Source organism: Scardinius erythrophthalmus (genome assembly GCF_964197995.2).
Source record: "Scardinius erythrophthalmus genome assembly, chromosome: 20".
NCBI classification, from domain to species: domain Eukaryota; kingdom Metazoa; phylum Chordata; class Actinopteri; order Cypriniformes; family Leuciscidae; genus Scardinius; species Scardinius erythrophthalmus.
In genome coordinates this window covers 34,868,176-34,894,332 of record NC_138240.1, presented here as the reverse complement: position 1 = coordinate 34,894,332, position 26,157 = coordinate 34,868,176, and the positions used below count along the sequence as shown (strand labels likewise).

General features: G+C 37.6%; 1 protein-coding gene across 1 annotated transcript in view; it reads right to left on the bottom strand.

Annotated features, from left to right (window-relative positions):
• Positions 1-23,512, bottom strand: part of nr6a1a (nuclear receptor subfamily 6, group A, member 1a) — a gene marked incomplete at both ends in the record, with an annotated part of 159,276 nt that extends 135,764 nt beyond the window's left edge. The window contains 2 exons of the mRNA XM_081349554.1: positions 19,182-19,223; positions 23,482-23,512. Coding sequence (XP_081205680.1) covers positions 19,182-19,223; positions 23,482-23,512 — 73 coding nt within the window. The remainder of the gene's footprint in view (positions 1-19,181; positions 19,224-23,481) is intronic.
• Positions 23,513-26,157: the final 2,645 nt, after the last annotated feature.

Here is a 26,157-nt window from a genome sequence, read left to right as displayed (position 1 = left end):
GTGTTCAAGTAAGCCAGATATGAGCAGATTCTGCGCAATACGCTGTATTTAATATATCATGAGTCACGAGTTGAGCGCTTGCATGAACTTCCCCAGCAAAGCGAGTAAATATAATAAGTAACACGCCAAATTGGCTCGTGATCTGACAGCGCTGCCCGCCACAGTTGATTTTACCCGCATTTGGTGTGTCGGCGGGTGTTAACTTCAGACCCTGGCTGTAAATACGGCAGAGATTGCGTCGCTCTTTCAAGTGTTACGTCGCGCTGGAGGTGAAATTACGAGTTCACCATCATCTACGCGCTGTTTCAGTGGCCGTATAAGTCGTGTAATCCTTCAGTAGTTTACGGTCTTCTCACAGTACGATCCTACACAAGCGTGTGAAGTCGTAAAGAAATACCTGTTCGGTCCTGTCTAAAGTGAGGAACAGTGCTTAGGCTTCCCTTCAGAAGACAAGAATGGTTTTTGTTGTCCAGTGCGACGATCCTCTTTTACGCCAAAGTGGTCTGAGCTGAGATTAATGAAATAGACACAAACTGGGATTGTCAAGAAATCTAAACACGCAGATGTTATGGCATCAAAACCGTTACGGATGCAAACGTTTCTTCTGTGGAACACAAAAGAAGATATTTTGGAAAAATGTCTTGTATTGTAAGGGCAAAAACAGTAACGCAAAGTCATTCTTTAGAAGAAACAAAGTGGACCAACTATCCCTTAAAAGGGTTATTGGGTCAAAGTAAAACATTTTATCCAGGTACTTGTTAATGCTACAGCTTTACTACAATGAGAAAAGACAAAAGAAATGGATAGAAGTGTCTCAAATCAGTCTCTATTATGGGAAAAATAGTGCCAGTCTGCTTCTAAAATCAATAAAAACGATAAAAAAACAGCACCTAGTTTTATTGACTCTTTGTTTACGTACATCAAGTAGATCAAATCCATTTAGAAAAGACAAGTGATATATGAAGATATTTTGGAAAAATGTCTTGTATTGTAAGGGCAAAAACAGTGGACCAACCATCTCTTAAAAGGGTTATTGGGTCAAAGTAAAACATTTTATCCAGGTATTTTGTATTTTCTCAGTGATATAGCTTTACTAAAAGGAGAAAAGACAAAAGAAATGGATAGAAGTGTCTCAAATCAGTCTCTATTATGGGAAAAATAGTGCCGGCTACCGCGTTAACTGCATCTCTGCTTCTAAAAATCAATAACAACTGTCAAAAATGGCACCTAGTTTGTTGACTGTGATTGTGTACATCAAGTAGATCAAATCCATGTATAAAAGACGAGCGATGCGGAGTGAGACTAGGGAAGGGATTGAGTTGTGGAAGAGTGCAGCATCAGCTGTAGATAAGGACAGCTGGGACTGAAGTTTCTCCATAACGCATTACCGACACACCTCACACTCGCAGAAGAGTGTGTGTGTGTAGACGAGATGAAACAGTGGAGCTGGGAGTGAAGATGCCAGCAGGAGAAGGGGAGTGTGTGTGATAATGCTCTTAACCGGCACAAAGGGAAGAGAGTCGGAGCGGTGGCCCGTCAAGCCGCTCGCTCGCTCTAATCCACTGAGCTTTAGTCGCTCTTTGAAATGTGAATGGAGAAGCCTCCTGATTTCTTTAAGATCAACCCACAGTCATCGTCAGCATCTTTCCTCTAAACTCCAAACGCAGAGGAAACGCTTAACTTAAGTACTTTACGAGAGCCTCATTAGCAAAGTCGCGTTTATCGAGGTGTGCGTGCAATAGTAATGTATGCAAACGACTTGAGCCGGGCGACCAGAGGCCTTTCACTAGAACGCAAGTCTGAGCGTGTTTTCACGTTTGATTGACAACCTGCATCTAGCCGAGTGATCATCACTGACCCAAACGGTGATGTGGAAACAGACACAGTAACTCGCTCACTCTTACAAAGGGATACATCAACGTTTAGTACTCGTTATTGCCCCACGGCTTGAGCGTATCAATTTTACTCTTTTCCACAGGCGCATTAGTGAGACGAGTGTGTGTGTGTGGTGATAAAGAGCAATCGGACGCGAGCGATGGAGATTAGCTTCAGTTTGAAGCAAACACTGTGGCAGCGTGGCGTCTATGGAACAGATTAAACCCGGATTAAACATCCAAATCAAGTGTGTGTGTGTGTGTGTGTGTGTGCTAAGCTTTTATTTGGCTCCGCACATCTTTGGGCAAACACTAATTTAACGGCGTATCACCTCATCAAGGTTATTTTACGCTTTATTAAACTTCAAATAAGAAGTATGAATGGGAAAAAAATGAGTTTTGATTGAAAAGCATGAAAAATTGAAAAAGATTGTTGTGTAGTAAAACAGTCACTAAAGTACGAAAAGAAATCATATGTGCATTTCCTGAAAGAAATACCAAAAGTATCGCCTTAAAATGTTTTGGTTTTGTGTACAGATAGCAAGACCAATCACATTCCGTATGCAAATGTTGCGATGATGCGTTACATTCTAAACATTCTGTGAATGTTCTGCACGTCAACGGGGAATGTTTAAACTTTGATCTCTTTTCTTAGAAGAAATGAGGCTGAAATTATACACATGAATTTGGATATTCTGAACTAAACGTTATATTTAGGTTAATACTGAGGATCATATTTATTTTAAATATTAAAGGTTCAGGAGAAAGCTGAATGTTTGAGGAATATCAGTACAGCCTTTTTTGGTGCAATAAAGCAATAATTTGCAATAAATAGGTCAGTGTCTAAGTGTCTCTCTCTCTCTCTCTCTCTCTCTCTCTCTCTGTGTTTTCTGCAGAACGGCCGTGAGTTTGACGGACGAAGAGATGCGCTGATGGAGGAGTGAAAGTCGTTCGGCTCCAACCCCGAACAATGACGGGAGCAGACAGACGCCATCATGGAAATGTCACGGCCAACATCAGAGACCCGACAGCCTCCTCTTTCATTCCCTTAATCCACAATCCCTCCTCTCCTCTCCTCTCCTCTCCTCTCCTCTCCATACATATTCAGCAGCTCAAGTCCTCACCATTCTAATGAGGGCTCGACCAGCGGGCTATGAAAGAGAGGAGAGATACGGGTGGGGGGTTTAAAAGAGAGGAGAGACCGTCTTTGAACTCCCAAAGAAAGAGAGAGAGATGAGGATGAATGGATGGATGGTGATGAGAAGGATGGAAAGAGTGATCAAATGCTCCTGGTTCTTTGCACAGCAGGGTTAGTTGTGTTCGATTTAAACGTCCTGTTACGTTTCATTTTAAGGCTGAAGTGGCATTTTTTGTTTTTGATGTATTCCGGTTAACGATTATTCACTCTAATTGAAAACTCCGCCATCCTTTACTCATGATGTCACCCTGTATGACATCATTTGTTCTAAAAGAAGTTTAGCATGATGTACGTGACCAGAGTTTTGGAACGGCATGAGACTAAAAGATGACACAATTTACATTTTTCAATTAACTATTCATTTAATATGCATAGATTATTTTTATTTTTTTATTATTTTTTGGGGGGGAAACCAGTTACATTATTTTTGCAGTTCTGTTTGGCATGGGTACAAGAAAAACTTCATATAAAATTATAAAATTAATATAGAGGGGAGATTAAAATAATTCCAGTAGTGAAATATTCTGAGGTAGAAAAGAAATGGCAATAGGTGCTTTTGCCTAAATGTAGAGTAGAAATTAGTTAGTAAGTGACTAACTTTCTCTTTTTAATTATTGCCATCTGTATGATTAGGCAGATTTTAGAAAAATATCAAGGCTTATTTCTATTCTAATTTCATTGAAATCAATCTAACAAATGCTAGTTACATATTTTCAAATAATTTAGTGAATCGTGAACTTTAATTAAATATTGTGTAAATTTAGTGTTCATTTAAATTAACAAATGTGTACATTTTATTTTCAATAATTAAATTAGTTTTATATATATATTCACTGTTTGGATTTACATAAGCAAATTCAGAGTCTATAACTAGATCATTAATTGCAGTGATTATTATGTTTCTATCATGTTGCAAAATTGATGCACCTTCTTGATGGAAAATAACATCACTATTTATTTCCACTATAAATATTAATCAATATTTGCATCAATAGGTGCATCAGTTTTTGGTCAAGATCTTGTATTGATAAAGTAAGAGTCCAGCACTCTGTAAAGCCCTCCAGCACATCCCAAACACTCTCAATGAATTTAAGGACAATTCATGTGTGAAAATGATTCTTCAAGCTCCTCCCAATCATTCTTCCACAATCTGAGCCGGATGAATCTTGATATTGTCTTCCTAGATGATGTGTCTTCCTTCATGGTTGTTAAAGCTACACGCTCCATCAATTAGGGTTAGAAGAACTGTTGCCAAACATATAACATGCTAGAAACATAATAATCACTGCAATCCAGTCATAAACTCTTAAGCATTGGCCTATTTAAATCCAAACAGTGACTTATTTTTTTAAAGATGGAGATAGGGATATATATATGTGTGTATTTTATGCAACATAGGTTATAAATACATTGGTCAACATTTGAAGTGGATCAAAACATTTCATCAAAGTTATACATGAATTTTGAACAATACCCATTCTTGTCTTAGGACAACTTTGATTAACTTTTTTGATCCACTTCAAAATGTTGATTACTGTATATATAATTTTTTTTTTTGGACAAAATCAGTATAATCTAAAATGTCTATACCAGTGCCTCCCCAGTTCAAAGCCACAAAGAGGAGACATCTTTAGCTGCGCCTACAGCAGTCTCAGGGCATATCTGCTCAAATGAATGCGGCAGTGGTGTGAAATTGGTCATTTCCAGCACTCCTACACTCTTGTAAAAGTAGAAGAAGGTTCCTGAGGTCTATTTTCCCCTGCTCACACACACACACACACATTTAGCAGTGGGAGGCCGGAAGAACAGCCTGAGAAACTCACAGAGAAGAGGAAGTTCCCATTCCCAATTCCCGTTCCCATTCCCATTCGCCGCTTTACAAACCAGATGTTTCATGGCCTGGATCTGGTTATTGGAACAGAGCGATAGCGCCAAATGTGCAATGAGGGCACTTCAGTCTGACGCTGTAAGCGTGTTAATGTGTTTGCATTTTTAATAGGAGACCGAGAGACTTTGAGACATTCGCTCACTCACGCGTGCAAGCAGTCCATTGGTCGTGCGTTCAGTGCTGGTGTCAGCAGGTGTGTGTGAAAGGTGATAACTGAGTCTGCTCTGGGGTTCAGCGAGGTTGAGGGTTTCACCTGCTCACACACACACATACCCACACACACACACACACACACACACACGTAGGCCACCAGCCGTTAAACCGTTCCACTTAGCCGAAACCAGGTGCAATAACCCAACATTAGAGCTCTTGGGGAGTTAAAAGAAAGCAAGTTACTTTTACTTTTAGTTTCCAGTAAAGGATCCAGCGTATTACGAAAAATCTTTTTACCAAAATACTGTTTAAAGAGTAGATAGACAAAGCACGATATGACGGAAAATGACGTCATATGAAGCAATCGAACCGTCCTGAGAATTTTGGTTCTAGCCCTTATGGTTCAAAAGTTATTAGCATAAACATGAGTGAAACTTTGGACAGTTGGTGGCGCTGGAGGGATTGAGTTAGAGACTCCAAATTTGCTATGGTGACAGTTCAGACTGTCCTCTATCAGTGTGCCAAATTTCATAACTTTCCCGCAAGCGGTTCTATGGGCGGCCATAGACTTCCATACGGAAGAAGAAGAAACGGAAGAAGAATAAGAACGCCAACGATTGGCGCCAAATAAGGTTCATTAGTTAACATTAGTTAAGTACCTTAGTTAGCATGAACTAAGAATGAGCTAAACTTCTTCAGCATTTATTAATCTTAGTTAATATCAATTTCAACATTTACTAACACGTTATTAAAATCAAAGGTTGTATATTTTAACATTAGTTAATGGACCATGAACAACATGAACAAACAATGAACAGCTAGCCTAGATTTTTATTTAATAACATTGACAAAGATTAATAAATACTGTAATTAAATTTAACTTAATGAACCTTATTGTAAAGTGTTACCAACATTTCTTTCTTTATTAGTGCCATAACGATGATGACGTCTCATGCCCATCATTACAAAAACTGCTTCCAAAAGAACCTTTCCTCTCCTTTCTTTGTCATACCTCGCATGATATTCTAATCAGGGATTTTTTAAATCCCTCAACATCCTCAGCCCTCTTGATTCCTGTGCCAGAAGAGTGTGTGTGTGTGTGTGGGGAGGGGGGCATACAGTGTGTTTAAAAGTCGCCGGGATGGGTTGCGTAGTTTGAAGGAGCAGGCAAATGGGAACGTGCATTAATAATGCATGCCTGCCTCAAAGAGCTCAGGAAACACAGACTGGGGTTCAGATCAGGGTAAAGAGAACAGGAGAGGGGGAGAGAGAGAGAGAGAGAGAGAGAGAGAGAGAGAGAGAGAGAGAGAGAGAGAGAGAGAGAGAGAGAGAGAGAGAGAGAGAGAGAGAGAGAGAGAGAGAGAGAGAGAGAGAGAGAGAGAGAGAGAGAGAGAGAGAGAGAGAGAGAGAGAGAGAGAGAGAGAGAGAGAGAGAGAGAGAGAGAGAGAGAGAGAGAGAGAGAGAGAGAGAGAGAGAGAGAGAGAGAGAGAGAGAGAGAGAGAGAGAGAGAGAGAGTTTTGGGATCTTTATGGTTTTAGACGTAATATTAATGTGTTACAATTACAAATCTTAAGGTCAACATCAAACTGACACGATTTACTTTATTAATGCACAGTAATCTGATTATAATTTTGCATCATCAATGAGAGTGACTCTAGAGTCCTGTCTCTCGTGTGTTGCTGACGCCTCTGTCCCTCCTCAGTTTCCCAGAGGTTTATGGGAAGCGTTCACACTGAGGTCAGCAACAGCTGAACTGAAAATGACCTTTCACTCTTACAGCAGACAGACAAGCAGATGGAGAGAGAGAGAGAGAGAGAGAGAGAGAGAGAGAGAAAGAAAGAAAGAGAGAGAGAGAGAGAGAGAGAGAGAGAGAGAGAGAGAGAGAGAGAGAGAGAGAGAGAGAGAGAGAGAGAGAGAGGCATCACTCAGGTTTAGTGGGTTTTTAACCTCACAGTTGTATTATATCTCATGCTGTGATGTGTTTTTCTTATTCTAGTCTTCTTTTCTTTTTTGCATGATGAAAGCAGTTTTTAGTCATGTGCTGACATATTTTTAATTACTTCCAGGATGTTTGGGGCGAGACGTAAATACTATTAAATATTTAACTTGCTAGTCAGTTGCAGGCGTGTATTAGGGGGCGGGGCATTCTCATTCTGAAGGGCATTTGATTGGACAAAAATCTGTGTAGTGCAGGATGAGTCATCACAGTTTTTTTTTTCATAAAAAAAAAAATATTCCATAAAATTCCATATTCTTTTTTTTTTTTAGGAGTGAACTAGTATTTAGATGCTCTTCAAGCTAATAGCAAAAAAAAAAATCCAACGTAAAACTCTTCACCAAAGCGCATCTGGTGCTTCTAAGGTAAATCCACACTAAAACATTCATTGTCCTACAAGATTTTCTGGTCCCTTTGGTGAACATTCAACGCTGTCGGTGAGTTTTGAGCTTCTAAAATAAACCATTGACCGTTGACTGTACCCTGAGGGTGGCCAAAAAAAACAACGTAAATGAAGCTTCTGGAAAGAGAAGTATGGGTGTATTAGCCCACTAATGACTGCGATAAACATTCATTGCTGTCGGTGGGTTTCCAATGGACACAACTCACTGATCAATGAATGCAAACTGCGGTGCAAGAACCTCAGTCAGAAACTTGCTCGCTTCAGGAGCAGTGGAAGAAATCCTGGGAAGAGTCATTTGCACGGTGTTATCGGGACAGCAGAAGGGGTCGGGTAAGCACACCACCACACAATCAATCGACACTATTCATCAGAGATAAAAGATATGCAATTCTAGACTTTAAGAAATATTAGACAAACAACAGTGCTAGTGTATTGAATATCAGCACGGTTGAGTTTCAGCTGTGGACAAGAAGCCAGTGCTTCAGGATCACTCCAAGCAAACACAGACGCTCCAGTTTTCCAAAACCCTTGCCTTGCCTTAGGCAAAATCCCACAAATATGCTCCCGGTTTCACTCAGACTCTGCACCACTCACATACTCAAAGACTATAGAATAACACAAGACACTCGTATTGTTTTGAATGGGGAAAAGTGCAACGTTCAATATGGCAGAATAAAGAAAAAATTCGTAAGCGTTTTTTCGTATTGGCTCTGAATCGCGAGAAACGCAGAAAATCAAACCCGATCCGAATTTTTTTTTATGATGGACAAAAGTTTCGGAGTCAGTGTGTAAACGTCATTGACACAACGTGAGGTCGTATGTATGCAAAAATTTCGTTTTCTGTAATGAATTGAGCATTTAGAAACTAAATTTCTGAGACAGTTGTCAGATTTCATTGGTGATTTTAAATATGGAATTTAATCAGAAGCTTGGCGAACAGTTTTGGAGAATTTTATGTTTCCCCATTCAAAGAGAAAGGAGCTGCACTTGCATGTCCGAGAGGCGTTTCAAAGATGGCCGCCGAGTGCAATGACTCGTCTTAAAGGGACTTTGACATACTCTGATCTGGAACATTGTGAAAATGGATAAATGGAGAGATACAAACATTAAGAGCTGGGTAACTCTGGCCATCAAGATCCACTTTCCTGCAGAGTTTAGCTTCCATCCTAATCAAACACATCAGAACAAGCTAATCAAGGCTTCAGGATTACTAGGCTGTGTCCCAAATCGCCCCCTAAACCCTTAAACAGGGCACTATTTGAGGGAACAGCCGTTTGTAGTGGTGTCCGAAACCATAGTGGACGTTATGAAGTGCACTCATTCAATCCCACAATACACTGCAATAACAAGTGCACAACTGAAGAGAATAATAACCACTAGAGAATACCCATAATGCACTGTGAGAGTCGCTCACAGAAATTAATTCCCGAGTCTCGCCAGAAGATGGCGCTCGCAGCTCAATCATCTATCCATTTTCCAAACCGCTGGTCCAATGTGGGTACAGCGTAACATCATACAGGTATACATTCCTTTTTAACTGATTATTAAATTGTTTAATTATGGTTTATACATGCTAGTTTTTTTGTTAAAGATAAATCTTTACATTTCTAAGGGAGCTGCCAGTTTGCTAAGTTTCAAATGACTATTAAACAGCAAGCACAAACTATACAAAAGCAGGTATAGTTTTCAGTGTCCGAATTCACTCACTTGTTTTCATTCACTCCTTCAAGTGGACTATATTAATGCAGAATTGTAGAGAATAGTGAATGAGGGTATTGGGGGTTATTGTGAACACAGCCCTAGACAACTACAGGCAGGGAGTTTGATCAGGGTTGCAGAAAAAGTGGATCTCGAGAGCCAGAGTTGCCCACGGCTTAAACCTGCTGTTTTTGTAAAGGACTCCTCCATCCTTCCCTCGGGTCATTTTGACCCAAAACTCTTTTCTTTTTTTTAAATTGAGTGTTCATCAGCGGGATCCAAGACCCTAGGACTTTTGTCGCACTTGAAACACGAAATACACACAATGGTTGAAATTTAAAAAAGTAACAAATTCTAGGAATGAATGGAATGCGAAGAATGCTTCAGTACACAATAGAAAACTTAAAAAATGCTCAAAATTCACACTAAAAATCCTAAAACTTTAGCAAAAAATGATTTTATAATGTCTTCGTGTATCTGAAATCTGAAAACGGACTTTAGGACCCAGCGGAACACCTCGTTCCTCCGTATAGAGCTATAAGGCCATCTAGAGGCAAGAGTCATGAAATATCATGTTATTATATTTATTTTCACAAGAGGTGGGCAAAGACACCCAATGTAAGATATTTTGAGCTGAATTAAAAGGGTTACACATGAAATTGTAAGTTATTTTGAATTTAATTTGAAAGAATGTGAGGAATGTGCTTAAATTACTACGTATTTATTATTTATTGATCAAATCTAGGAATTTAAAGGTAAATAAAATAAAATCTCCCAAAAAAATGCATTAAAAAAATATTTTAAAAAATTATCAAAATGAAATAAAATAAGCTTTCTGGACAAAAAACAAAAAACAAATGAAGTATAATTTTAGGGGCTTCGGGTCATTTTGACCCACGAGGGGAAAGATGTGTTACAAAGTGCGAAGGAAGGATGACGGTTAAAGACTTTGTCTGCAACCGAACACAAGACCGATTCAAAATACATGCAACAACGTTCTCAGTGTATTCTGTGTCCTAAACAGCACTATTGTCCGGTTTTGGCTGACCTCTAAACACGGTCCATCGGGCTAAAATAGATCTGGCCTGAAATAGATTGCGAAAACCCACTCCTGCAAAATAAATATATAAACGAAGCCAACAACAGTTCCCACTGAGGAGCAAAGCAACACCTTTTTCACACTCATCTCTGACCTTCCCACACGAGCGGAGAGAGAATCCATCAGTGCACTCGCTTCTTAAAAAGCTCGTTTCCCGCTTTTTCAGCAGGAAGAGAGATTGAATCATCTGGAAACAATCCCGACGTAATTGCCCTGTTTGGTTTGCTTTACGTGCTGGGAAATTTCTAACACATTGACATTTTCCAGCCAGCCTAAACCAAGCTTTTGTTTTATTTTTTCTTCTCCTCCCCGGTCTCGCTCTTTCTCTTCTCTATTTGTCTTTTACAGTGGAAAGTGTCTGAGGTGAAGGAGGAATACGGCTGCGGCCCATATGGAGATTTTACTATGGTGACCAGACCGAACTGTGACTGAGAGAGACCTGACTCACAGGACTATAATAGCATTAAAACCCACAGAGAGAAAGAGTCTGACCACAGTCTTGGCCTCGCATTTCTTGCACCCTAAATTGGGCTTTTGCTGCAGAAAACTCACTTAGCAATAGTTAAAGTGATCCAGAAATTCACCCTTGTGACTTTCTTTTGTGGAACACACAAGGAAAAATTCAGATTGCGATGGTCAATCTTTTCCATGCAATTATAACGAATGGGCACCGAAGCTTTAAAACAGGGCGAAAAAGCATTAGCTTTAGAAATATTCTGAACTTAAGAACTCATAAGGGAAAACGAATGACCACGTTTTAATGTTGTTATTCACTGATAATCTTCCCTTCCAGTGAGTCAGTGAGAAGAAAAATCATATTCAATATATCATATTCAAATTCAAAAGAAACATTTATTAACGTTAGTAAATTGTAGCATTACTACGTCTCTAATGACCTCATAAATGTGTAGATGAAACATTTTAAGTGAACACCCCTGAATAAGAAGTGCACTATTATAGCCATATTTAAAAAAATGTTTTCAGACACTTAATGGTATATTAACTGCATACTGAATGAAAATGTATTGTATTTTTAATTTATATTAAAAGCAAAAAGGACCCACTTAAGTACATCTTTTTATGTCATTTCAAAAATACTTCTATTGTACGGACAAGCATTTATGATAAACTATAATACACTTTGATGTAATTTCTACTGAAACTTGTATGTCATGTACTTATTTGTAATTATTCATTTGTAATTTAATACATTTGAAATATATTAACTTAATATATTAACAACACACTACAGTTAAAATGATAATACTTTACATGTTTACATCTGCTTCTTTAGAGCACGCTAAAAGTTTATTAAAACAATGATTTAAAATGTACTTTAAACATCATTACAAAGTGCACTATTTAAGTCATGAAGTACACTAGTGTTAAGTCTATTATATTATCGGCAAGTCATTTTATTTTATTTTTTAAATTTACTTTTAAGATTTGAAGTACAATACAAGTGCACATTCAATAGAATTAAGAACACATGGGTAACAACTTAAATTTCAGTTTCTCAAATCTTTCATGGCTTTTGAAGAACACTGCACACAACGACCCCCTTTATAATACTTTTATTGCACTTGTGTCCATTTCAAAGCTTTTATAGCCATTCATTGTAACCGTATGGAAAAACATCTCTTGTGTTTCTGGAAGAAAGTCTTATGGGTTCATAAATTATGACAATTTTAAGTTTCAGGGTCAACGATTCCTTTAAATGTGAATTTGACGTCCAGATCACTGAATATGGATGTGAACTACAGATAATCAGCATGACCGTCAAATTTATTTAGCGCTTTATGTAAACCGAACGGTTGAAGCATGCATTTCAAGCATGAAAATCTGTTTAGTGTAATTGCAAATTGGGCTTCTGTTTCCAATAACTCGAGTATGATATGGGTTAATGAGATAATCACACAGCAGGATAGGAAATGCAGATCTGTCGCATAAATCCGTGACTCACGCTAGTTCTCCCTCGCTGCGCGCGCTGATGCTACATGAAGAGACAGGAGAACAGTCTGACCCACTTCTGGATGACCGGGAAGCAATCCGGCAGTCAGACGCCACAAGACAACACTGCATCAAGCTTGAAGAGAAGAGAACACCGTATACAACAAACCGTCAACTGTTCTGCTAGCTTACGAAGTGAAACAAAGTAATGTCAAAATGCACAGGGTCTCATTTGTTGTCATTGTTTAATTGATTTGTTTCACCTGCTTCTTGTTTAGCTGTTTGGTTTCTGTGTGTATTTATAGCCCTCGGCTTGAGTTGTTCTTGGTTCGTTCGCGTTTATTTTCAGTCGGTTGTGTTTCTCCCGCCTACCTTTATTCTCCTGCGTGTTTCTTATTTAGTTTCAATTGTTAATAAAGGGACTGCTGCGATTAGATCCTGCCTCAACTACTCTTCGTTTCTGAAACCAACTGTGACAGTTTTATAAATCCTTTATATTTATAACTATATTTGTATATTTACATTTTATTAATATATTATAGATCATGTCGAGCACCTAAACGCACAATATTAAAAACATAATAAATAAATGACATTTCGGGCCTGTTTAATCACCTTTATGTTTACAACAACTTGCTGTAGACTATTAGTAAATATGTACATTCTGATTAAAAACTAAATAAATGCAAATAAAAGCTAGTATTTTCCCTTTATTTTCTCTATCGATTTTGGTTGGCAATGTATTATTAAAAAGACTTTATTTCCTCATGTATATACGCTAAATAAAAGCTGCCATAATTACATCATCATCCTTTCTTTAACCACATCAGCTCTTGTGCATATTTTTGTTTGTTTTTAGAGAATTAGGCATTTCTGAATTTAAAAGAGCGCCCTATATTGGAGTGAATTGATAAAAATTGTCTCATTTTACAGAAAACCCTCTAAATTTTAACATAGTGGTGGAATATTGCATATATTTTATTGTATTTTTTCACAATTTTAAGATAAACAAATAAAAAGTCAGAATTTGATTTTGATTTTATTTGTACTAATTTTTAGAATGTTTCCTTTAATTCCACTAGGTGGCAGTGAACAGAAAAAATAATCTACTTGATATCTCCTTCTAAACAAAAGTTACTGAAATTTAAGCAAACTCTTCGAGGACACATTAAACTCTCCTCTTTTTATCACTTTAGTTAACGTTTTGTTGCATTTTTTTTATAAAAAAGTGCTCATATTTCTAGAAAATCCACTGGCTGGTTTTGTACAGTAAACCATTCAGTGTGACGTGTCTATATGCAGAGATACCCAACACTACATTCCCTCTCTCACACGGGTAAAGAAAGCAGCGGTGTACGTGTGTGTGTGTGTGTGTGTGTGTGTGTGTGTGTGTGTGTGTGTGTGTGTGTGTGGGGAGAGAGAGGGAAGGTATGTGTTATGTGAGGACAGCAGAGAAGCATGTGTTGGACTGGAGCCAGCTGTCTGCATCTGTGTGTGTGAGTTCACTGAGGGCACATGAGGAGCTCTGCACTGCCCTCTGCTGACACACACACACACACACACACACTCACCTGCTGGCTTTACTGTACAGGGGACAGTGGGGCAAGATGTGTCACCACTGTTGCAAACTGCTCAGAATAATAGGCAGATGCCCAAGCATTCAGAACGAGAGAGATGCAGGTGGTTAGCATCTTTAAAAGGTAATCGTTGCATATCAACATACATATTTTACAATTTTAAATTCTATCATTTATAATTTATCTTGGTGTAAAACAAATAAATAAGTAAGCTCTCTCAAGATTACTATAGTCAGATAAAACTAAAACCATAAAAACCTTGAAGTTAACTAAAACTGAACAAAAAATGTATTACAACTACATAAGAATTTTTTTTTAAATAATAAAAATTACAAAAAATAAACAAAATTAAATTAAAAACAAACTAAAATTTAATCAGAACATATAAAAATGTATTCAAAATATGAATAAAAACTACAGTTGTAGCTCAATGTTATGAAAATACTTATTTCACTAAAATAACTCATTTATATTTATATATATATATATATATATATAAAAGTTAAAAAGTATATATACAGAGTGAAAGTGTGTGTATGTGTGACTGTGAGAGAGAGAGTGTGTGAGTGCATGTGTGTGTGTTTGTTTGTTTGTTTGTTTGTTTGTGTGTGTGCGTGCGTGTCTGAGAGTGAGTGAGTGATTGTGTGTGTGTGTGTGTGTGTGTGTGTGTGTGTGTGTGTGTGTGTGTGTCTGTGTGTGTGTGTCTGTGTTTCTTATCATGCACAGGTCACACAACACAACCCTTGTGTCAGACACATCATCCCGACAGCGACCCGCTCCACAAATCCACACAAAAACACCCGATGCCTCCGCGGCTTTGACACACACCCCGTGCGCTGACTGGCCCCCTTTCCCAATAATCCCATTGGTCACGCCAGCCACACACACTGGGGATTGGACGGGGGAGCTGGAGTATCCATGGAAACCAGAGGGATGGATGGGGAAGTTGACAGGTTGCTCAGATTAAGGGCAGTGCGTTTCTTTATTCGGGGTTAAGGCCCAACACAACTCTATTAGCACTGAAACTAATGCTGAACTTACCCTGCACAACACACACACACACACACACACAGGGTCAAACTGACTATTTATTTTGCAACTGGATTTGGATTATAGACTTGCCAGAATGAAGGGGGATGTGCAGTGACTAAAGCATCACTTTACACAGCGCTTCCCTAATCCGGGCCTGACGGGTATCGTAATATAGTACAGTAATTACAGTTATTATCACTGTGCGTTATGTTCGTTATATTGTTGAGAGGAGGCAAAGTTTAGCTGCTCAAAACAATTCTATATAATAATAAAATGTAAATGTAAAATGTAAATATACAAATGTAGGTATAGTTAGGTATGTATGTATACAGACCCTTTCCAAAAGATTAGAATATCATGGAAAAGTTTATTTATTCCCATAATTCCATTCAAAACGTTAAACTTCCATAGATTATAGATTCAGGGCCCACAACTTAAACGATTTCAAGTATTTAGTTGTTTATTTGTATTTTTATGACTTTTTTCAGAGCCATGCATAAACTATAAAAATGTTTGTAATTATTTTACAGGAAAATACTGTACAAATGCTACAGTAAAAACCTTATTACCCCTCTGGTGCCATTCGGTCCGACAAAGTTTAAGTTTTTTTTTGTTTTTGTTTTTTTACTCCATCAGAATGGTACGAAATTTGGTAACGGTTTTGGCACTTACTGTGTGTGAACACACAAAAAAATTGCTTAAATGGTCCTGATAAGACTAGTCACACTTGCATTGTTCGCAGTCTAAAACATTGCGCATTGGAAACGAATGGGCAGCGAATTTCCTCTAGTGGAAGCGTTTGGTACTGCACCCGAACAACATCTGACTGAAAGCTCATTTTTTGAGATGTCAACCTTTACAGTAAACCTTTACAGTTTTTAGTTCTATTTTCCACTTCAGCAATAATCTGCCAAGTGTCGTCTTTAAAAACAGACCAAACTTCATTCTGTGCTCCGATTTACAACAGTTTCATTTTCAGGTCTATGCTCAAAAAGTGGTTAACAGGTAATACATGGATCATAACTATTGCAGAAATATAATTTGGTAGCATAAAATACACAAAAAATACAAAATATTAAATAAAAAAGCATCATCAAATTAAAATATAGCATATTAGTTTTATTAAAATAAAACAATATATATATATAAAAAAAAACACCATTTAAGCAACACCAAAGGGTTAATTGTGAGTTACCTTACCATATATGCTGAAAAAAAAACTATAAATGGTTTAACATAGCCTATGTAATTTTACTGTAAAGTACTTTTATTTTTTGTATGTAAAAACTATGAATTACCGTATAATTTACAGTGCAAAAACTGTAAAAGGATATTTCCCAGAAGTCCCTACATGACAACAGGTATGATTAGACTTGAATAGTTTTATTTCTTCTAATTTTTGTAATCAGTAATGTGCATTACAGTGTTTTGTGCATTATGTGGCTTTCTATGAACATTACATCACTAAATGAAACATATGGCTATAAGTTGTAAAATATACAAACACCAATATGCCACACAATCTTGTTACTGTATTTTTACAGTGCATTTCAGCCAATCACAGCTGTCATTTTAGTTTTACTGTAGTTTAACAGTATTTTTTCAGTCAAACCAACATGAATACAAAGAGTACAGATCTGAGTCTGACGAACTTAAACTACATTTTTAAACGATTTTAAAGTAAATGTGTAAACGTACTGTTTGGTTATTTTATTATTGTTGACACTCTTATATGTCACTGGTCCAAGTAAGAAAAGTAATTATATGTCACTGGTCCAAGTAAGAAAAGTAATGCCTTATGTTGCTGCACACGGTTTACATTCTCATAAACCGGCCGAGAAAAGGTTCAACATTCAGAATATTTCCATCTTTTTGAACTGAACTGCATGCATGTGGATGCAAAGCTCACCATTAGGTAAGCCATTGATTAATTTATATTTTTAGCCCAGGACTAACTGTGGCAAACGCAACAACACACTTTTCCTCGGAAGCACTCACAGTAAAAGCCTGGGAACTTGTAAACACGACTTTGTTCCCGGAGGACTGGTGAATGCCGGCAAACCCACAACTCTCAGAAACTGCAGTAAGTTTGAGGCTGTGTGAGTTATCAGCGTCAGCAGAGATGAAACGGACAGATCAGAGTTTTGGGATCTTTATGGTTTTAGACGTAATATTAATGTGTTACAAATCTTAAGGTCAACATCAAACTGACACGATTTACTTTATTAATGGTAATCTGATTATAATTCTGCATCATCAATGAGAGTGACTCTAGAGTCCTGTCTCTCGTGTGTTGCTGACGCCTCTGTCCCTCCTCAGTTTCCCAGAGGTTTATGGGAAGCGTTCACACTGAGGTCAGCAACAGCTGAACTGAAAATGACCTTTCACTCTTACAGCAGACAGACAAGCAGATGGAGAGAGAGAGAGAGAGAGAGAGAGAGAGAGAGAGAGAGAGAGAGAGAGAGAGAGAGAGAGAGAGAGAGAGAGAGAGAGAGAGAGAGAGAGAGGAGAGAGAGAGAGAGAGAGAGAGAGAGAGAGAGAGAGAGAGAGAGAGAGAGAGAGAGAGAGAGAGAGAGAGAGAGAGAGAGAGAGAGAGAGGAGAGAGAGAGAGAGAGAGAGAGAGAGAGAGAGAGAGAGAGAGAGAGAGAGAGAGAGAGAGAGAGAGAGAGAGAGAGAGAGAGAGAGAGAGAGAGAGAGAGAGAGAGAGAGAGAGAGAGAGAGAGAGAGAATTTGCATTCTGCAGCCAGGCCAGTAGATGGCGATGTCACACACACATATATATATATATATATATATATATATATATATATATATATATATATATATATATATATATATATATATATATATAAAAAACTGGCTTCTAACATACAAAACCTTGAACCAAAACTTTGTCATTTGAATGAATATGTAAACTCAAATGTAAAGGACAACGTTATAAATAAATCATATCATGTTCATTTGTGTTCATCATGTTCAAATCGCAGTGATTTCAGAATTAAAATTGAAATTTACATATAGAAACAACCAATCAAAACCCTATGAAAAATATGAATCCAAGTAACGTGACAGGACAGGAAGTAGATTGTATTAATATTCATGGAGCCAGACACATGATCACAAAGGTCAGAGTTCAAAAACCATAATACACAATCCTGGACTTCAACACAAAGTCACTCTTAGAAAGTTCAATAATGTTCTATAGAGCTTCTGTAGCTCCGCCCCTTTCAGTCCCACTCGTTCGGTTTGTGTTTTCACTGCATGAAGGCTAGATCTTACAGATTTATGAAACCTTCCCGGTCTACTAATATTTGCCATGACATCCGCTTCAAACATTACAATGCTCATGATAACTTTCCTTAACTCTACAGTAAGTTAATCCACTTCACTTATACTCTTTGACAGTGATGCCATAGAAATATGCAGAGCTAAACGGAAGTTCAAGCACAAATGTTTCTCTGTCGCATAAGGTTCAATGTAGAACTCTAGGGTTCTTGACTCAATTCTAAAGAACACTTCATGCCAAAAAGGTTCTATATAAGAAGAAACATCTTAAAAGATTGCATGATACTTTCATGTTTAACGGGTTATTTCAATTTTTTTCTAGTGACAAAGTATACGAGTTAATTCATAATATTTAATTAAAATAAAATAAAAATTAAAACACAATTAATTCAAACTAAATTCCTAAAATGATTCCATGGTGGAACTCTCAGAAGGTTCTATGTATGAAGTGTCTGACGGAACCGGTTCTTCTGAGAGTGAGCCGCACCCGAGAGCTGGAACATGCTGAACTTCACAGAGGCGTCGCTCACATCTAATGTTTTCGTACATTCTGTCTGATACGATGATGGACACTTGCTATATATATATGTGTATATGTGTGTATGTGTATATATATATATATACATATATATATATATATATATATATATATATATATATATATATATTTCTTGAAACAATTCTGCTGCCTTTGGTTTCAGACACAGCTGTGTTCAAAGACATTCATTGGATTGCATTCACCTCAGCAACTTTAGAAACTACAAGTACGGCAAACACAAACATCCATCTCTGCACAAATATGTGTTAACCGAGGAACAGTGTTTGCTCGCAGTGACAGGACGCCCTCTGCTGGACATTTGATGTTCACACACTAGAACCTGGATAGTAGGCTGAGATTTCTCAACTCAAAGTCTAAAAGGACATCTGAACTCTTTTGTTATGAAACTATGAGCATAACCAGAGGCTTTTAATTCAGAAGAATAAAAATGAACTACATTTTATTCATTTTAAAAATAAATTGACCTTACCTATCCCATGCTCCTCTGTATCCAGAAGATCACCACAGCAACCTGCATTGAAGAGAAAAATCTTAATATTACATTTATAGTTATTAGACACAGACAGTGCCTCATACACACACACACACACACACACACACACACACACACACACACATCAAACAGTGTGAAATATCCTCTGAATGTGAAAAAGCACTGCAACATGAGCGCTCAGCATCCACTCCTCTATATAGTGGGCTGTGATGTTAAAAGGGTCCGTTATGGCATTGGCTCTGTACATAACTCAACTTCCAGTCTTCAGACAGCAGTGAGTCTCCACAACATGAGCGCTTCTCTATCAGACAGCCTTCTGAGAACTAACAACTAACTTTTACAGCTCTAATCTCCCCTATGTGAATTATGGCAAGGCGTCGGTAAGTAGCACGTCCCATCTCTCACTCACAGCATGTTTCTGGGTCGTGGGGTAAAATACTCGTTTCATTTTTATTTTGGAAGTAAAACAAACGCCTACAGTGGCACAGAGTTTGTAGTCCTTAAAAAACTATTTCTGTAAAAGCAAATATCTCCGTTTGCTTTGAACTGTTGTTTATGCTCAAACAGCAACATTACACACTAACTAAAGTTAGAAAAGTCAAATCATAATCAACCACCCCTTTAAACAAGCACAATTTTTCTTCCATGTTTTAATTTTAACAGTAAAGCTCTGTTGTGCAGCACTTTGCTTGACAAAAAATGCTTGTTTTCATTTGATTAAAAGATAAATTAAATTAATGTTTGTATGCCTTAATTTGCCAAAAACAACAACAACAAAAAAAACATTTCATAGAAATGGAAAAAAAAATTAATTAAAATAATTAGATAAGCTTTTTGGTTATTTAAATTTAATTAAACAATTAAAATGGAATCCAGAAAACAGAGGGAAAAAAAACGTATATTTCACTCATAGGGCCCTAAACATGTCATTTTTGTTAAACTTTTAATAAATTGTTGTTAAATTGTTAAAGTTTAAACCATTAAATTGGAGTCCAAAAAAATGAAAATGGAAAAAAATGCAATCCAGAAAAATTAAAAAGGAATAAATGATATTTGGGGGGGAATAAAACTGCCAAATGTAACATATGGCAACCTGTTACACCGAGAACAATTACGTCGCATCAACCCCTAGACTCTAGATTATGAGTAAATGTACACTTTGTCAAATAATGACTATGAAGATATTTATTGTACAGGGTGGGCCATTTATATGGATACACCGTAATAACATGGGAATGGTTGGTGATATTAAAGTCCTGTTTGTGGCACATTAGTATATGTGAGGGGGCAAACTCCTCAAGATGGGTGGTGACCATGACATACACTAATGTGCCACAAACAGGACTTTAATATCACCAACCATTCCCATGTTATTACGGTGTATCCATATAAATGGCCCACCCTGTATAAAGCAATATTGTGAGAGAGGCCCTAATTAGTAAAGACTGGATTGATTGGCTGTTTCAGAACCAGTGACTGTATTTGACATGGAGGGTCTCCTGGGACATGTGATACAGTTACAGCTAAGAAGAAGGACGACTCTGGGGGTTTGAAGGACAAAGAGAGAAAACAACTCACAGAATTCACTTCAAACCGGCTAGTTTCTCTCTCCAGCACCTTCAGCTTCACTCCCAGAAAAGAAAAGAAAAGAAAAGAAAAGAAAAGAAAAGAAAAGAAAAGAAAAGAAAAGAAAAGAAAAGAAAAGAAAAGAAAAGAAAAGAAAAGAAAAGAAAAGAAAAGAAAAGAAAAGAAAAGAAAAGAAAAGGTGGCATTCATCTGATGTGCTATTATGCATATTTTGGAAATCACAGACAAATCTTGATGTGATTTGGCATAACAATATGCAAATGGTTTATTTGAAATCATTAATTATCTAGTCAGGATTGACAAAAAGCCATTGATCAGACTATAATTCAGTAAAAAAACAAAATGACATTAAAGTAATTGATCCATTCTAGCATTATTTATCAGCCTTATGTCATTTCAAACCCATGTGATTTCATTCGCGGGACACAAAAGAACTTCAGCAGAATGTCCACGCTGCTCTTTTCCATAAAGCGATCTATGATCAAGCTTCCATGATCTACTGTTCAAGAGAATCGTCGTGATCTTTTAAAACAGCAATGACTGCCTAGATGCTGACAGGCCAAATTATATCATGTGTCTTTCACGCTTGGTGTCGCATTTGAAAAACAATTCAACAGCAGTGCGATGATCAAATTGTAGTTTTGGTTTAAATGTTGGCTTCCAACGATTATGAAGACGTGATCCTTGTGCCGCATGCCGTTCCTTTAAAGCGGTGTGCTCTCGCCCGTCTTTAAAAGCCTAACTTAAAGGGTCAGTTCACCCAAAAATGAAAATTCTGTCAGTAATTACTCTCCCTCATGCTGATCCAACCCTGTAAGACTTTCGTTCGTCTTCAGAACACAAATGAAGATATTTTTGATTAAATCTGAGAAATTCTCTGTGATTGAAACTTGCCAGCCCTGAAACTTAGTAAAGACATCGTTAAAATAGGCCGAGTGACGACAGTGGCTCAACCTAGGGCTGTGCGATATAGCTAAAAAAATGATCACGATATAATGTTTCATATCATTTGGTATCGAATTATTGACATTTTTTATAATCTTTTTAAAAAAAAAAGACAAGTAGAAAAGTTTGAATTGAAACCACTGTTTTTTATTTTATTTATCCACATTAATAAGGCAAACAACAAATGATATTAGATTTGGTAGTCAAAAATAAAATGTTAACAAAAATATCTTCTTCATGTCTTATATTAAGATAAAAAAGTAAGCGTTAAAGAAACTCTTGAACGTAAATAAAATGTTACAAAATGTGTGCAGTGTAAAAGTGAAACTTTTAGTTTTATAAATGGGGGTAATATATTTGAAGGATGAATAATGTTTTTGTCATCGCATTAAAAAATAACATTTAAAATATGATAATATTTGAGTTTTGAAGTGCTGGAAAAAGATGTGTGACGTAAGTTACCTGAAAGCATTTTACCATTCCTGCCAAACTTCCATGGTTACAGTTAGACTAGTGTTACTACAGTAAATCCACTGTGAATGTTGCTGATCTGTGGACTTAAAGCCTATTACTAGTTAATTCATGGCACAACGTCTACGGAGAGCCTGCCCACTCCCTATTAAGTCCTATTGTACCGAATTTTGGTTGTAGTTCCACCAGAGTTCCACTGGGGGCGATCGCCATGAGTGCAGAATGAATGGGAGTCTATGGGGCTAGACGGCTAAATCTGTCTCTTTCACCCGATTGCCGTTGAGAAATCTCAGATTTGATTGTAGGTTTTGCAAGTTCAACATGGGTTATAGGTCGAAAGTTGAATGAACGAGTACTTATGTCCTTTCGATTTCTTACAAGTTGAGTTGTTGTTGCCCATAACACGCTAGCATTCTGCTAATGAACGCTGATTGGTCAGTGAAGGACTGATTACGACCAGAGATACCGCTTGATGGCATCGTGGCATCCGAAGCGGGACCAGAAACAAACAAAACAAAAACTCTTCTAGCACGTGTGTTTACCTGTGTCAGCTGTGTTGTCGATGCCTCGAGAGAAAAGAAAGTGCAGAGCGCGAAAGCACCAAAGTGACTGAAGGATTGCCGTAAAGCCGTATCTCTGGTCGTACATGTGTATGACGTCGTACATATAAAAGACTTTTTAAAGCAAATAAGTGACTCAAAAAAATCTAACACACAGCAGTGTGTAATTTATTTGCATCTCCTTTCGAATACAACATTCAAATTACAAGACAAAAAAATTATATCCTGAGAAAAGTGGATTTTGAGGGGTATAGCGCCATAGACCTCCATTCATTCTGCACTCGTCCTGTGAGCGCCCTCATATGGAGCCAGAGTGGAACTGCAACCAGTTCAGAAGCCGGAAGTGTACTGAGAGTGCAACTTCTCGCCTTATTAGACATTCTCTGGCTGCACTCATTGACATTGATGGTCCAGACTGATAAACGGTCCGTGAAGCACAAAATAATAGCGCAGTTTCGTTCCGCTTTCATTACGCTTGCCATTTGATGCTGGGCAACGTTGAGGTGTTCGCGCCAGCGATGCGCGCGCATTTGAATGAAAATATTGAGCGCTATATCGATTTGTTTTTATGTCGTTACCGACAATGGTGTACCGTCGATAAATACCGAAACCGTTTTATCGCCCAGCTAGCTCAACAGTCAAGAATACTTTGTGCGCAAAAAAAAAAATCGACTTTATTCAACTATTCATCTTCTTCTGTGTGGGCCTCTGACCCATCTGCGTCATCTTCTCACTCTCGCGCATGCGTCAGAGGCCCACACAGATGAAAATGAATAGGGCCTAGTTGAATAAAGTCGTTATTGGGGGGGGGGGGGGCGTTATCTTGTCGCTTGATAAACTTATGGTTGAGCCACTGTAGTCACTAGTCACTTGGACTATTTTAACAATGTCTTTACTTACTTTTCTGGTCCGGCAGATGAAATGACCTAGAAGCCTATGGAGGAGTGATCCAGCTCTCAGATTTCATCAAAAACATCTTAATTTGTGTTCCGAAGACGAACGAAAGTCTTACGGGGTTGGAACAACATGAGGGAGAGTAATTACTGACAGAATTTTCATTTTTTGGTGAAGTAACCCTTTAACATCAAAATCAGTAAAATCATGTAACGTGACTGTGATAAAATGCAGTCTAGGGACATGCTTTATTTTAAAAAGAGTTATTTAAACTGCAAAAGAGACTGATGCCTTTATAGAATGTGACAAAATGTCCACTTTGGCGAATATTTACATAATGACAGTCAGTTACGGCGGAAGTGAATAAACAGTTGGGAAAGAAATCAGATGCGTGTCATTATATTAGACCTGTGCATTCAGTCTTAAAGCCTCATGCAAATCCCTGCTGCCGTCTGTCATTAAAGCCCCACTGAAGTGCCTTGGATCGCGCAGCTTTGTTTGATGCGTTGACGTAATCTCCACTGAAACAGGAAGCTAAGGCGGGACATATTGAATGGCTCCTCCCCCTTTTCAAATAGCCAATAGCGTTTAGCTTATATCACAGACTGACAGCACCATGGAAGCGAATCCGAGCGCTGATGATACGTTGAATTCAATAGTAGAAGTTTAAATAAATTCTAGCCATTTCATTCCTAACCAACGTACAGTTGGAAGACTTCATGAAACTGGAGCGTTTGAGCAACTGAACACACACTCAAACCCATATCGCTCCGTGATGAGTCAACACTCGCTTTGGTCAGGTGGTGTTTATAGCATAGGGGGCGGAGCTTCAGATTCTAGAGCATGTGATTGGACAGAAGATGTGATGAGAGGCTGAAGTCTGTGGTGATGTCATAAAAATCCCTGATCCATTTCAGCGAAAGTGAGACTGTAAGTTTTGAATGCTTATAACTATTAAATGCGAATTTTGTCCTTGTTTTGGAGCACACCAGCTTATTCATGACCTTAAGGCTAGCATATTCATACCAAAAGCTTTAAAAAAAATTCAGGAGGCCTTTAATGTTCAACAAAAGACAAAATCACTCACTGCTCTTGAGTGAATAACTTTAGTAGTTTTAAGAAGAATCAGAGTAGGCCTATATTTAATTCATACAATAAAGACTATGCAGTGTTTTGAAGTTTAACTCAGTGTTAAATGACGAATTTGACAACTGATTGTTTAATGCAAAACTGTTTTAATTTGTGCCAAAGGGCTGCCTGCGCATTGTGCACAATATATCGAAATTATCGAAATATCGCAAATGTATATATCGCGATATGCATATCGCAACGGCTTGCAATAGCTGGGGTCATGAACTAAAGACAAAGAGAAAATCACTCACTGCTCTCGGCTGAATAACTTTTGTAGCTTTAATAAGAATTATTTAATTCATAAAGTGAAAACTAAGCAGTGTTTTATTTCTACATTTGATTATTCAGTTTATGTAGGATAACCTGAACCCTGTGGTTTACACTGATGTTAAAATAACACTTCTTATGCTACAGTAAAACACTGATGTTCACTTTAAGAAGTTGTAGGGATGTTTTCTTGTCACAAAAATAATGTGAAACACATATGTAGGTTAAATAATTTTAAAGATATTTTAAAGTTAATTTAAGTTTATTTTACACACTTTGAGCATATCGCATTTTTCTTTGTGCAGCCCCTAGTGCAAATAGATAAGTCCATAGGCTTGTTCCAGTCTGGATATTCTTGATAGTAGGCTACATCTCAAAATTGGGAAGATCGTGATTCAGATTCATTGTTTGTTAAAAGATTGTGATATGAAATTTTGGGAAGATGCCCACCCCTACAGTGAAAGTGAATGGGGAATGACGCTGCTGAGCTCCAAAAGAGAGCGTCCATTCAAAATCATTCAATCTTTCTGAAGTCATGGCTTTGGGAGAATTTATGACAAAATAACAATGATAATAAAATCTTAAAAATAATGAGACTTAATAGTTAAAAATTCCCCTAAGCCAAAACTCTCAAATTTCATCCGTGTCCACATATATCTTTTTTCATATATTTTCTATTTTGGGCAATATTACTGCAAAGCATAATGGTGCAATCCAGCCATGTCCTTTGAATGCAACTTCAATCAAATCAAATGAAAAATTGGTTTCCGGCTTCACTGTGAATCTTCTGGGATGGTGTGGTTCAGATAAGGAGGCTGATTAGATAAAGCTGCACAAATTCCTGATTGATCCTAGAATTTGCTGGATGGGGGTGCAGGTTTCCCCAAGTTCAAAAGTTCACATTTTACAAGCGCTTAAAGACCAGTGACCCATGTCCAAATAAAAGCTTTCCTGTTATTGACTCCTCCTCAAATCTCTCCTCCAGTTTAACATTTCACAGAAAACACATCTACTGTAAATACTGTAAACACTACTCTGAATATACAATATCATTGGTAAAGGTCATTTTAAATCAAAGGGAAAAGCACACTTAAAGA